The 13,303-nt window shown below is 41.4% G+C and overlaps 1 protein-coding gene across 2 annotated transcripts in view; it reads right to left on the reverse strand.

The window, feature by feature from the left end:
- LOC141049744 (alpha-2-macroglobulin-like) overlaps positions 1 to 13,303 on the reverse strand; it is a 262,253-nt gene that overhangs the window by 38,341 nt on the left and 210,609 nt on the right. For both annotated transcript variants that reach the window (XM_073546471.1, XM_073546470.1), the window contains exons 30-31: positions 12,416 to 12,631; positions 3,035 to 3,162 (exon numbers count right to left, since the gene is read on the reverse strand). In XM_073546471.1, coding sequence (XP_073402572.1) covers positions 3,035 to 3,162; positions 12,416 to 12,631 — 344 coding nt within the window. The remainder of the gene's footprint in view (positions 1 to 3,034; positions 3,163 to 12,415; positions 12,632 to 13,303) is intronic.

The following is a 13,303-nucleotide window of genomic DNA, read 5'->3' on the forward strand; positions in this document are numbered from 1 at the left end:
TCACCAATGACCTCTTAACTGCCAAGAGCAAGCGACACTACTCTGTCCTCCTCCTCCTGGACCTGTCGGCTGCCTTTGACACAGTGGACCATTCCCTATTATTACAGACCCTCTCATCCCTCGGCATCACAGACTTGGCCCTCTCCTGGATCTCATCATACCTAACAGACCGGACATTCAGCGTCTCCCACTCACACACCACCTCCTCACCTCGCCCCCTATCTGTCGGAGTCCCACAAGGTTCAGTTCTAGGGCCCCTGCTGTTCTCTATTTACACCTTTGGCCTGGGACAGCTCATAGAATCTCATGGCTTTCAGTATCATCTTTATGCTGATGACACACAGATCTACATCTCTGGACCAGATATCACCTCCCTACTAACCAGAATCCCTCAATGTCTGTCCACTATTTCATCCTTCTTCTCCACTAGATATCTGAAACTCAACATGGACAAAACAGAATTCATCATCTTTCCCCCATCTCACGTGACCCCCCCTACGAACCTATCAATTACAGTAAATGACTGCCCACTCTCCCCAGTCCCACAAGCTCGCTGCCTCGGAGTAATCCTTGATGCTGATCTCTCCTTCAAACCACATATCCAAACCCTTTCCACTTCCTGCCGACTTCAACTCAAAAATATTTCACGCATCCGTTCATTCCTCACCCAAGAATCTGCAAAAACCCTAGTCCATGCCCTCATCATCTCTCGCCTTGACTACTGCAACCTCATGCTCTGCGGCCTCCCCTCAAACACTCTCGCACCCCTCCAATCTATTCTAAACTCTGCTGCCCGACTAATCCACCTGTCCCCCTGCTATTCCCCAGCTTCTCCCCTCTGTCAATCCCTTCACTGGCTCCCAATTGCCCAGAGACTCCATTACAAAACCCTAACCATGACATACAAAGCCATCCACAACTTGTCTCCTCCATACATCTGTGACCTCGTCTCCCGGTACTTTCCTGCACGCAACCTCCGATCCTCACAAGATCTCCTTCTCTACTCCCCTCTTATCTCCTCTTCCCACAATCGCATACAAGATTTCTCTCGCGCATCACCCCTACTCTGGAACTCCCTACCACAACATATCAGACTCTCACCTACCATCGAAACCTTCAAAAAGAGCCTGAAGACCCACCTCTTCCGACAAGCCTATAACCTGCAGTAACCACCGATCGACCAAACCGCTGCACGACCAGCTCTACCCTCGCCTACTGTATTATCACCCATCCCTTGAAGATTGTGAGCCCTCGCGGGCAGGGTCCTCTCTCCTCCTGTACCAGTTATGACTTGTATTGTTTAAGATTATTGTACTTGTTTTTATGTATACCCCCCTCACATGTAAAGCGCCATGGAATAAATGGCGCTATAACAATAAATAATAATAATAATAATAATAATAATATTCACACACTCCGAGTCTATTCTTCCACTGTCCCCCATATCTTTGCAATACTAACAGTACCACCATTTTCTATAACATCACACTGGCATCAGCTATTGACTCGGTCACCCCTCTCGTGCATTGTAGATTGTCACAAATCAATAGGCAACCCTGGCACAATGACCTAACTAAAAAGCTTCGGCAAGTGTCAATGGTTGTGGAGCAGCGTTGAAAGAAAATATGCTCTCAGGAAGAACTCACTGCAATCAAAACAGAACCGTTCACATTCATATTAGAACCTCACCTCTGCTAAACAGGTCTATTTCACAACTCTTGCATCTTCTTTATCTCACAGCCCCAAACAGTTAATCAAAACTTTTAACTGCCTTCTCCACCCTCCACTGCCCCTCTGAACTCTCTGATCTCTGTGGAAGACTTTGCTGCACATTTTAAAAAAAGGTCACTCAAACAAGGCAAGCTTTTACTGTCCATCTATCATAACCAGTATGTATAAAAGACCACTGCTCCTTCCCCATAACCTTCCTTCCTACCATCAGTAACGGAGAACTTACTCCTCTCCTCTCCAAATAACTAACCAGTTGTGTTCCATCCCATCCCACTTCCTACCCAACCTCATCACCACACCATGCTTGTCCCAGCTCTAACCCATCTTTTCAACATATCGTTAACTTCTGATACCTTCCCTTCTGCTTTCAAGCATGCCAAGATCACACCTCTCCTAAAGAGGCCATGCCCCGACCTGACCTCTACATTCAGCTCTAGCCCCATTTTGCTGCTCCTGTTTGCCTACAAAGTCCTCGAACAGCCACGCCATGCTGAACTTTCCTTCCATCTCTCATCTAACTCACTCTTTGACAACCTATAATCCAGCTTCCGTCCCCACCATTCCACCAAAAACGCTCTGACCAGTGTATTTGATGTTGGGGTATCCACAAAAAAAAAATTAACAAAGTATGGAAAAAAAATATTGCACATTGGGTGCTTCTAGTTGGGGAAGTGGATTCTTCAGGATGTCATGTAAATGAGTATTTTATTAAGAAAAAAGTCTTCAGAAACATAAAAACAGAATTATTTTAGATTTTTGGGTACTTTCTATTAATAAATACTCATTTAATGTATTCTATCTGAACTTCCCCAATCAGAAGCACCTAAGGCTTATTAATTTTTTTTTCATACTCCATGTTACTTTCATATACGTTCAGTCTTTTGAAGCCAGAAGCACATGTTAAGTATTTGTTTTTTATCTAAGTATTTGTAAGCCAAAACCACTAGTGGGTAAAAAATGCAGAAGTGGTGCACTTGTTTCTATTATATACTAAAGTATAAAATCACCAAAAACTTAACATGTGCGCGTGACCTGACGGCTTCTCCGTTTCAGGATTTGGAAAACACCTGGTTGGAGAATAAAAATTAAGTTCACTTTTTTGAAATGGCTTGTGATGAAATTTGCCCAAACTAGTCACTGCCCAAACAAAAAGCTGCAAAAAAATACACTCCAAGAAAACTCTTTTAAAAGGCTTCAAGAACTCCTCAAAATCTCTTCGGGAAATGAAAAAGCAACTTAAAAAAAACACCACCTGCACATAACCATAAACATTTCCGTACATGGTGTAAAAAAAAGAACTCACGCGGCAGTGATGAGGATTTGAAATTTTGTCAAAGGATCCCCAACACATTCTCTTGTTGAAGATGATTTTACATTTAATGAAAAAGTAGCTGGACCTTTTGGAGGAGGAACATTGTATCTCAAAACAGCCTGTGAATAAAAAAGTGGTTTATCATATAAAATAGAATAGCATTTTTATACCATATAACATAAAAAAGCACCATAAGGTACCTAACACTGCAATGAAGAAGACATTGAAGAATTTTTTTGTGACCTGTTAGATCATGGTAGGCTGATAAAAGAATCAACATTATTTACACCTATTAGGTACAGTTAGGTTGAGAACTATTTGGACAGTGACACACATTTTGGTATTTTAGCTTTTCACCAAAATTTATTCAAAATACAGTTATGTAATCAATATTGGAATAAAGTGCAGACTCTCGGCTTTAATTTGAGGGTATTCCCATCCTAATTGGAGTAAGAGTGTAGGAATTACAGCTCTTTATTATGCAGCGCCCTCTTTTTCAAAGCACCCAAGGTAATTGGACAACTAGCTCAAAAGTTCTTAAATGGGCTGCATGAGCTTTTCTGTCATTAATCCATCATCAATCAAGAAAAGGTCTAGAGCTGATTCCAGGTGTAGCATTTGCAACATGCAGTCAATGGACCTCTCAAATGGAAGTGAAACAAACCATCATTCAGCTGAAAAAAATAAGAAATCCATCAGAGTAATAGCAGAAATGCTAGGAGTGGCCAAATCAGCAGTTTGGTAGATTCTACAGAAAAAAAGAGTGCCTTGGTGTGCTTGGAATCTTTAAAAAGGCCTTAGGGTACCGTTACACTTAGCGATGCACCAGCGATCCCGACAACTATATGACCCGGTCAGGATCGCTGGTGCATCGCTAAGTGATCACTAGTGATCTGCCAAACAGCGACATAGCAGCGGTCGGCGGTCGCTACTTACATGTCAGACGCGGCAATGAAGACATCCCCCGCCCGCGTCCATGTGTCGCTTGTCGCCACAGCAGGAAGCCCAGCAGGAAGCAGACGACGAGAAACGGCCCAGGACGTTCTCACGTGATCAGCGATAACCAGCGGGGGAGCCGGTCAGAGGTAAGTTTCATATGTAGCGATATCGCTAACAATATCGCTGCTGCGTCACAAAACCAGTGACGTTACAGCGATATTGCTAGCGAAATCGCTATGTGTAATGGGCCCTTTAACGTACAAAGAAGACAACAGTGCTGGATGATAACAGAATCCTTTTCATGGAAAAGAAAAACCTCTTCAAGTGAAGAACACACTCTAAGAAGTAGTTGTTTCAGTATCTAAGTCTACCAAAAACAGAAGACTTCATGAGAGCAAATACAGAGGGTTAACCACAAGTTAAAAACGACTAGTTAGCCTTACAGGGGTTGTCCTTCTCACCCTGAATGTTTACCCCTTAGTGACCGAGCCAAATTTTACAATTCTGACCAGTGTCATTTTATGAAGTAATAACTCTGGAACGGTTCAACAGATCCCACCGATTCTGAGATTGGCACATTATAATCTGTGATAATGGTAAATTTAGGTCGATAGGTTTTATGTTTATTTATAAAAAAAATCATATTCAGGATTGAGAGTCCTCAGTAGTTGATACCTTTTAATGGCTAACTGAAAAGATGGTAACACATTGCAAGCTTTCGAGACTACTCAGGTCTCTTCATCAGGCTAGACTAATACAAAATCTGAAGAGTCACATATTTATGCACAATACAGCCTAGAAAAAATGCAATAGATAAGACAAGTGACGTGAAGCAGAACTATCAATATGGGAGAGGGAGAAACATAAATATAAACATTGGACCAGTTCATAGATAAGGAGTCCGGATGTTTTATGGTCCTCTGATTGGGGTCTAGTTCTGTGTTGTGATGCCCCCACACGGTTTTAAAAGGAAATTCCTTAATTGATGTAAAAAGACATAAATCCATGCGACACATTCATTCCAGCACTGAGAGTGTCAAAGTTCGTCATAAATTTGTACTCCCAAACTCGTCTCTCTCTCTGAGAATTGAAGTTACCTTTCAATACCAGTAATTTCATATCCACGCTGCTGTGATCAGGGATACAGAAATGTTTTGCCACAGGTAGATCCATTCTTTTTTCTCTTATTGTGTAACGATGAGCATTCATCCTTGTTCTAAGCTTTTGCCCTGTCTCCCCCACATACATACCCCCAGTTGGACATTTAGTACAAATAATTAAGTACACCACATTAGATGTAATGCAGCTGAAAGTACCTGCGATCTTGTAGTCCTGATGTGAGTTGGGGATCTTTATCTTGTCCGTGGTCATTATAAATGGACAGGTTTTAAATTTTTTCTGGTTGCAAGGAAAGGTTCCTGCAGTTGTTGTAGAGGACAGGGAGCTTCTGACAATGATGCTTCTTAAATTTGGGGGCTGCCTAAAACACAGCAGTGGGGGGTCTGGAAAAATGGATTTCAATCGGGCATCTTTTTGTAGTAAAGGTTGTAATTTCCGTGCAGCTCCCCTTAGCACCTCCAGATTTGGGTTGTAGGTGACTACTAGAGGCACTCGGTTATTTTCTTCTTTAGCTTTGTAATTTAGCAGGTGATTCCTTGACAATCTGGTGGCTCTTGTAATTTGGTTTTCAATTGTTCTTGGATGGTAACCTTGATTCAAAAAGGTCTTTTTGAGGCAACCAAGGTGTTTGTCTCTGTCCATGGGGTTGGAACATATACGATTGTATCTGATGGCTTGGCTATAGATAATAGAGTTCTTTATGTGTTTTGGATGGAAACTGTCCCATTTAAGGTATGTTGGACGGTCGATTGGCTTCTGATACAGGGATGTCTCTATTTCATTGTTTTTTAGCTTAATGATGGTGTCCAAAAAATTAATCTCAGTACTGGAGTAGTTGAGTGTTAAATTGATGGTGGGATGAAATTGATTAAACTGTTCGTGGAACGTCTTTAGCTGTTGCTCAGACTCCGTCCAGATGATTAAAATATCATCAATGAAGCGGTAGTAGGCCAGGGGCCTGATGGGGCATGAGGACAAAAAGTCGCTTTCAAGCTTTGCCATGAAAAGATTTGCATACTGTGGAGCCATTTTACTTCCCATAGCTGTGCCAGTCTCCTGTAGATAGATCCTGTTGTCAAATTCAAAGTAATTGTGGGTGAGGATGAATTTTATAAGTTTCACCACAGCATCAGCATCAGTCCCTGTGTTTTCCATGAAGAATTTGCAGGCATTTAAACCATCTTGGTGTGGGATATTAGAGTACAAAGATTCCACATCCATGGTGGCCAGGATGGTTCCTTCTGGTAGAGGACCTATTGCTGCTAGTTTATTCAATAGGTCAGTTGTGTCCTGAATGTAGCTGGATGTATGCTTCACCAGTTAATTATTTGTACTAAATGTCCAACTGGGGGTATGTATGTGGGGGAGACAGGGCAAAAGCTTAGAACAAGGATGAATGCTCATCGTCACACAATAAGAGAAAAAAGAATGGATCTACCTGTGGCAAAACATTTCTGTATCCCTGATCACAGCAGCGTGGATATGAAATTACTGGTATTGAAAGGTAACTTCAATTCTCAGAGAGAGAGACGAGTTTGGGAGTACAAATTTATGACGAACTTTGACACTCTCAGTGCTGGAATGAATGTGTCGCATGGATTTATGTCTTTTTACATCAATTAAGGAATTTCCTTTTAAAACCGTGTGGGGGCATCACAACACAGAACTAGACCCCAATCAGAGGACCATAAAACATCCGGACTCCTTATCTATGAACTGGTCCAATGTTTATATTTATGTTTCTCCCTCTCCCATATTGATAGTTCTGCTTCACGTCACTTGTCTTATCTATTGCATTTTTTCTAGGCTGTATTGTGCATAAATATGTGACTCTTCAGATTTTGTATTAGTCTAGCCTGATGAAGAGACCTGAGTAGTCTTGAAAGCTTGCAATGTGTTACCATCTTTTCAGTTAGCCATTAAAAGGTATCAACTACTGAGGACTCTCAATCCTGAATATTTTTCTATCTACTGGCTAACACGGTACAAAGATATACATCTTCCCTGTAAAAAAAATCAGAAATTTGACAGAAATGTAAAACTATTGCAATTTTCAAACTTTGAATGATTATTACTTTAATTCAGATTGTCATACCACAGAAAAACAAATAAATAACATTTCCCACATGTCAGCTTTACATCAGCACCATTTGTAAAATGCTCGTTTATTTTGTTAGCATTTTAGGAGGTTTAAAAATGTGGCAGTAATTTTTTATTTTTTCAAGGAGATTTACAAAGTTTACTGTATTTTAAGGGACCTATCCAGGTTTGAAGTGACATTGGGGGTTCTATATATTGGAAACCAAGGCTCACGTGACATAGCAACCTCATGTGAGCCCAGTTACGCAAAGTGCTGACACTGCTGTAACGATGGGAGGTGAGTATATGTGTTTTTTCTTTATTAACGAGGGCAAACTTACAGATTGAGAAAGGGTTATCCTAGCAGTGGACAACTTCTTTAACCCCTTAGTGACAGAGCCAATTTGATACTTAATGACCACGCCAATTTTTACAATTCTGACCACCATCACTTTATGAGGTTATAGCTCTGGAACACTTCAAAGGATCCCGGTGATTCTGAGAATGTTTTTTCATGACATATTGTACTTCATGTTACTGGTAAAATTTGTTCAATATGACATGTGTTTATTTATGTAAAAAATGGAAATTTAGCAAACATTTTGAAATTTTTTTAATTTTCAAACTTTTAGTTTTTGTGCCCTTAAATCAGAGAGTGGTGTCACACAAAATAGTTGATAATTAACATTTCCCACATGTCTACTTTACATCATCACAATTTTGTAAACATATTTTTTTTTTAGTTAGGGCGTTATTAGGATTAAATGTTAACCAACGATTTCTCATTTTTCCAAGAAAATTGACAAAACCTTTTTTTATGAACCACCTCACATTTGAAGTGAGTTTGGGGGGTCAATATAACAGAAAATACCCAAAATGACACTATTCTAAAAACTGCACTTCTCAAGGGGTACAAAACCACATTCAAGAAGTTTATGAACCCTTCAGGTGCTTCACGAGAACAAAAGCAATGTGGAAGGAAAAAATTAACATTTTACTTTTTCACAAAAAAATTTACTTTGGATCCCATTTTTTCATTTTCACAAGGGTATCAGGAGAAAATGGATAACAAAATTTGTTGTGCAATTTCTCCTGAGTATGCAGATACCCCATATGTGGGGGAAAGCCACTGTTGGGGTGCAGGGCTCAGAAGGGAGGGAGCATCGTTTGACCTTTTGAATGCATAATTGGTTGGGATCAATGGTGGCGCCTTGTCGCATTTGGAGACCCCCTGTTGTACCTAAACAGTGGAACCCCCAATTTTAACTCCAACCATAACCTAAACACACCCCTAACTCTAATCCCAACCATAACCCTAACCACAACTCTAACCCCAACACACCCCGAACCCTAATCCCAACCCTAACCATAAGGGTATGTTTCCATGGTCAGTAAACGCTGCAGATTTGACACTGTGTACAGCCACAGCGTCGAAGCTGCAGCTTCTAGATGTTACAGCATAGTGGAGGGGATTTTATGAAATAACAGCTCCACTATGTGGTCAAACATGCAGGTGGCACACCCGCATATACGCACATGCGGCATGTCTTTAAAGACCGCAGTATGTCTATTTATCTTGCGGAGACTAAGCGTCTCCGCAAGATAAATAGCACCATTCTATGTATAGAATGCGGTAATTCCACAAGTGTTCAATGAACACATGCGAAATCACCACGCGTACAAAAGGGAGCAGCGCTTTGGGTGGAGCTTCATCCAAAGTGCTGCCAATATGCCCCATGGAAACATACCCTAACACTAACTACAACCCTAACCGTAATCCCAACTATAACCACAACCCTAATCCTAGCCCAACCCTAACCCTAACTTTAGCCCAACTCACTTTAACCCAACTCACTTTATCCCAACTCATTTTAGCCCAACCCTAACCCTAACTTTAGCCCAACCCTAACCCTAACTTTAGCCCAACCCAATTTAGCCCAACTCACTTTAGCCCAACTCACTTTGGCCCAACTCACTTTGGCCCAACTCTAACCATAATGGAAAATGGAAATAAATACTTTTTTTTTATTTTATTTTTACCTAACGGGGGTTTGATTTACTATTTTTTTTATTTTGATCACTGTGATAGGGTCTATCACAGTGATGAAAATGAACCAATAGTGAAAAATTTCCTATCGGTGCTGGGTGCCAGCCGGCAGAACTCAGCGGGCGCACTGCGCATGCGCCCGCCATTTTCTCCCAGAAGAAGACGCCGGCGGCCCAAGGGACTTCACGGGGGCATGCAGGGATGCCAGAGGTACCGAGTAGAGTGATCGGGGACCCTATTTCTCTCTCTTGTGATGTGCGATCACATCAGAGGAGAGAGTAATTAAGTGGAAAATCTGACTTTTTTTGCAGTAGTCATTATAATAATGGCGATCGCAACACAGGAGTCGGTAAAAACCGACCCCAGTCATGTTCACTGGGGTCTCAGCTATCCCCAGAAGCCAAGACCCCAGAGAAATTCTCTGGAGGGTGCTATGCCCTTATTCATCATCGCCTTTAAAAAGTGGCAATGTGGTTTAAGTACCCTTAGCTGCCGCTGTTAACAGGCTTATCAGCGGTTGGTAAGGGGTTAAAAATAGAAAGGCTGGATTAAATTTTGCCATAAAACATCTAAAGAAGTCTGTCCCGGTCTGGAAAAGCATTCTTTGGACAGATGAAACTCAGATCAAACTGTACCAGAATGATGGAAACAAGAATGTATGGAGAAGGCTTTGAACAGCTCCTGATCCAAAGCATACCAAATTCTTTGTAAAACATGTGGAGCCAGTAAAATGGCATGGGCATCCGTTGGCTTCAAATGGAACTGGGCCATTAATGTTTATTAATGATGTGACTGAAGACAGAAGGCAGCTGAATGAATTCTGAAATGCACATGGCGATACTTTTTGCTCAGATTCAAACAAATGCAGCAAGGTTTATTGGATGAGGCATCACAGAACAGATGAACAGTGACCCAAAACATACTGCAAATGTAACCCATGAGTTTTTTGAAGCAAAGAAGTAGAATATTCTGCAATGCCCAAGTGAAACACCAGATCTCAACCCCATCGAGCAGCATTTCACATACCTAAGACAAAACTTAAGGCAGAAAGGCACACAAACAAGCAACAACTGAAGTCAGCTGCAGTAGAGACCTGGCAAAGCATTACAAAGGAGGAAACCCAGCATTTGGTACCTCTAGTGATGAGCGAGTATGCTTGTTACTTGAGTTTTCCCAGTATGCTCGGGTGTTCCCCCAGTATTTTGGGCGTGTTCGGAGATTTAGTTTGCGTCGCTGCAGCTGCATGATTTGCGGCTGCTAGACAGCCTGTATACATGTTGGGTTTGCCTGTTTTTCCGGAAAATCCCCACACGTATTAAGGCTGTCTAGCAGCTGCAAATCATGCAGCTGCGGCAACACAAACTAAATCTCTGAGCATGCCCAAAATACTCGGAGAACACACAAGCATTTGAAAACTCGAGTAACGAGCATACGCACTCATCACTAGTGACCTCCATGGCTTCCAGACATCAGGCAGTCATTGCCAGCAAAGGATTCTCTACCATAAATAAAATATTCATTATTAATACCTTGGAAAATTAATTTGTCCAATTACTTTTGAGCTTCTGAAATGAGGAGGCTTTGTACAAAAATGGTTGCAATAATTAAACCTGGAAGTCTTCACTTCAATTGCATCTTAGTTGTTTCATTGTAAATCCAAATTAATGGCATACAGAGCCCAAATCATGAAGATTTTGTCATTGTCCTAATCTTTCTGAACCTATCTGTGTATAAAATACTATTCTTGGCTTAATAGTAGAGTTCCCTAGATGTTTGTGAGATGACTTTTTAAACCAATGTTTCCTAGTAGTGATGAGCGAGTATGCTCGTTACTCGAGTTTTCCGAGCATGATCGGGTGTTCTCCGAGATTATTTTAGAGTCCCCAGAGCTGCATGATTTGCGGCTGCTAAACAGCATAGATACATATGGAGATTTCCTAACAAACAGGCAATCCCCACATGTATTCACGCTGTCTAGCAGCTGCAATTCATGCAGCTGCTGCAACACAAAATAAATCTGCGAGCATGCCCAAAATACTTGCTCATCACTACTTCCTAGTCTTGATTAGTGGGTGTCTTGGTCCTCCTGACACCACCATTAACCACTTAATACAAGGGGCAGATGCACTCATTTCATTTTCAACATGAGCAGAGCGATATATGGAATCATAAGGCCCAATTCATGAAAGCTTTTATACTAGCATTCTTGTGTAAGCTTTGTTAAGCAACAACATTTTTACGTAATGCAAGGCTGCACTCAAATTTTGTAACAGTCGGTGGTCTTTGGCAATTTTTGCCCACCTCTCACAAAGCTGGCAGAGCTGGGGTCGGATGGATGCGTGTCGATGAGAGTCAGAGTTACTTACACTGTAAATCATAACCAATGTCACTGATTAGAGCGTGAATAGTGGTGAAGCACACATCGAGACACATATCGATTTTCAGACCCTTCTAATGCATTAAGCGGTGTGCAGTGCACCTCTTATTGAATCAGGAGTGTTTCCTAATCTAAACCAAGAAAAGATTTTTACTGACTCCCTACATCACTACACTTCCTCACACTAGAAAATAAGCTGGTATTTCTCGAGCTTTACTCAAAGTTTAATATTCATAGGGGGCAATTCATTAGGACCGGCGTAGCACATGCCAGTCTTAATGAAGTGCTCTCTGGAGTACAGTCCCCTGATTCACTGAGCGTCATGTATTGCTTAGTGAATCGGGTGTGTCTGTTAAACAGTGTACGCCGCCTCACAGTGTACGCCGCACAGGTACTGGCGTACATTTCTTGAGTAAGTTACGTCACTTTAATGGGGTAACATATGATGAATTTGACTGGTGGGCGTGACCATACCCCGTCCCGCCTATGTTTCTCACATATCAGCATTGCTGGCTGGGACTAGCATGTAAGCACAAAAAAGAAATCACAATATTTTTGCGGAACTTTTGCGTTTCGCAAAAATATTGTTTGTGACTTATTACAGTGTTTCTGGTGCATAACCACCGTTATGTATAGCCCCTTAAGACTGACATTAGAGACTCAGGTTCATAAGGGCACAAAACCTAGATTATTAGGAAGAGTACTCCATGAGGACAACCCAAACTGACTTGTCCAAAAGCAGCCACTGACATGTAGACTCTCCCAATTGGTTGAGTAAATAGATCAGAATGTTAGCTATTTTTCTCCTCACCTGTACAAAAACACAACCGCTTCCTGTTATTGTAGCAGTGTAATCTTCGGGGACTTTAGATAATGAGGCTCTTTGGAGTAGGAGTCGGTTATTCTTGTCCACTTGGAACTGCTCAAGGAATCCAGACTTGGAACTGACCGCCACCGTCACATCTCCTTTGTTAGAAAATGTAATCTCTGAATACTTGGCAAGAGCCTGAAGAGCCACCACCGTGTCCTTCAAAAGGTAAAAGTTGTAAATTTACAATAGGTGCAAAGGAAGTATGTACTAAATGCATCCGACATTTAATCAAACTACTGATACATCATAGACACATGACAGAAAGTATAATACATGGGATAAGGTCCTTTACCATCCTCAATGTCTTAAAAAGTAACTAGAAAAGAAATATAAGAGACCCTGATGGTGGTGGTGGCATCACCTTTACTAGGTCATCTAGGAAATAAAACCACATCTTGAAGGTTCACCCCATCTTTACTAGGTCATCTTGAAGCTTTACATGCACAAATTAATTTGATGATTACACAAATCAAGTTTTGTTCATAGGAAAATCAAGTCGGTTTTGTGAGCCATTTTCTTTTCAGAGTCCAACTTATAGTTTTACAGTGTTACTTTATTACATTATAATTATTCTTCTTATTATTATGCATTTATATAGCGCCATTTATTCCATGGTGCTTTACATGTGAAAAGGGGAAATATAGATAAGTACAATAAAACAAGTACAGAAGGAGAGAGGGCCCTGCCCGCGAGGGCTCACAGTCTACCGGGATGGGTGAGAATACAGTAGGAGAGGGTAGAGCTGGTTGTGCGGTGGTTCAGTAGACTGAGGATCACTGCAGGTTGTAGGCTTGTCAGAAGAGGTAGGTCTTCAGGTCTTCTTCTTGA

The sequence above is a fragment of the Dendrobates tinctorius genome, unplaced genomic scaffold, assembly GCF_039654945.1.
Source record: "Dendrobates tinctorius isolate UK_male_01 unplaced genomic scaffold, ASM3965494v1 ptg000147l, whole genome shotgun sequence".
Lineage (NCBI taxonomy): Eukaryota > Metazoa > Chordata > Amphibia > Anura > Dendrobatidae > Dendrobates > Dendrobates tinctorius.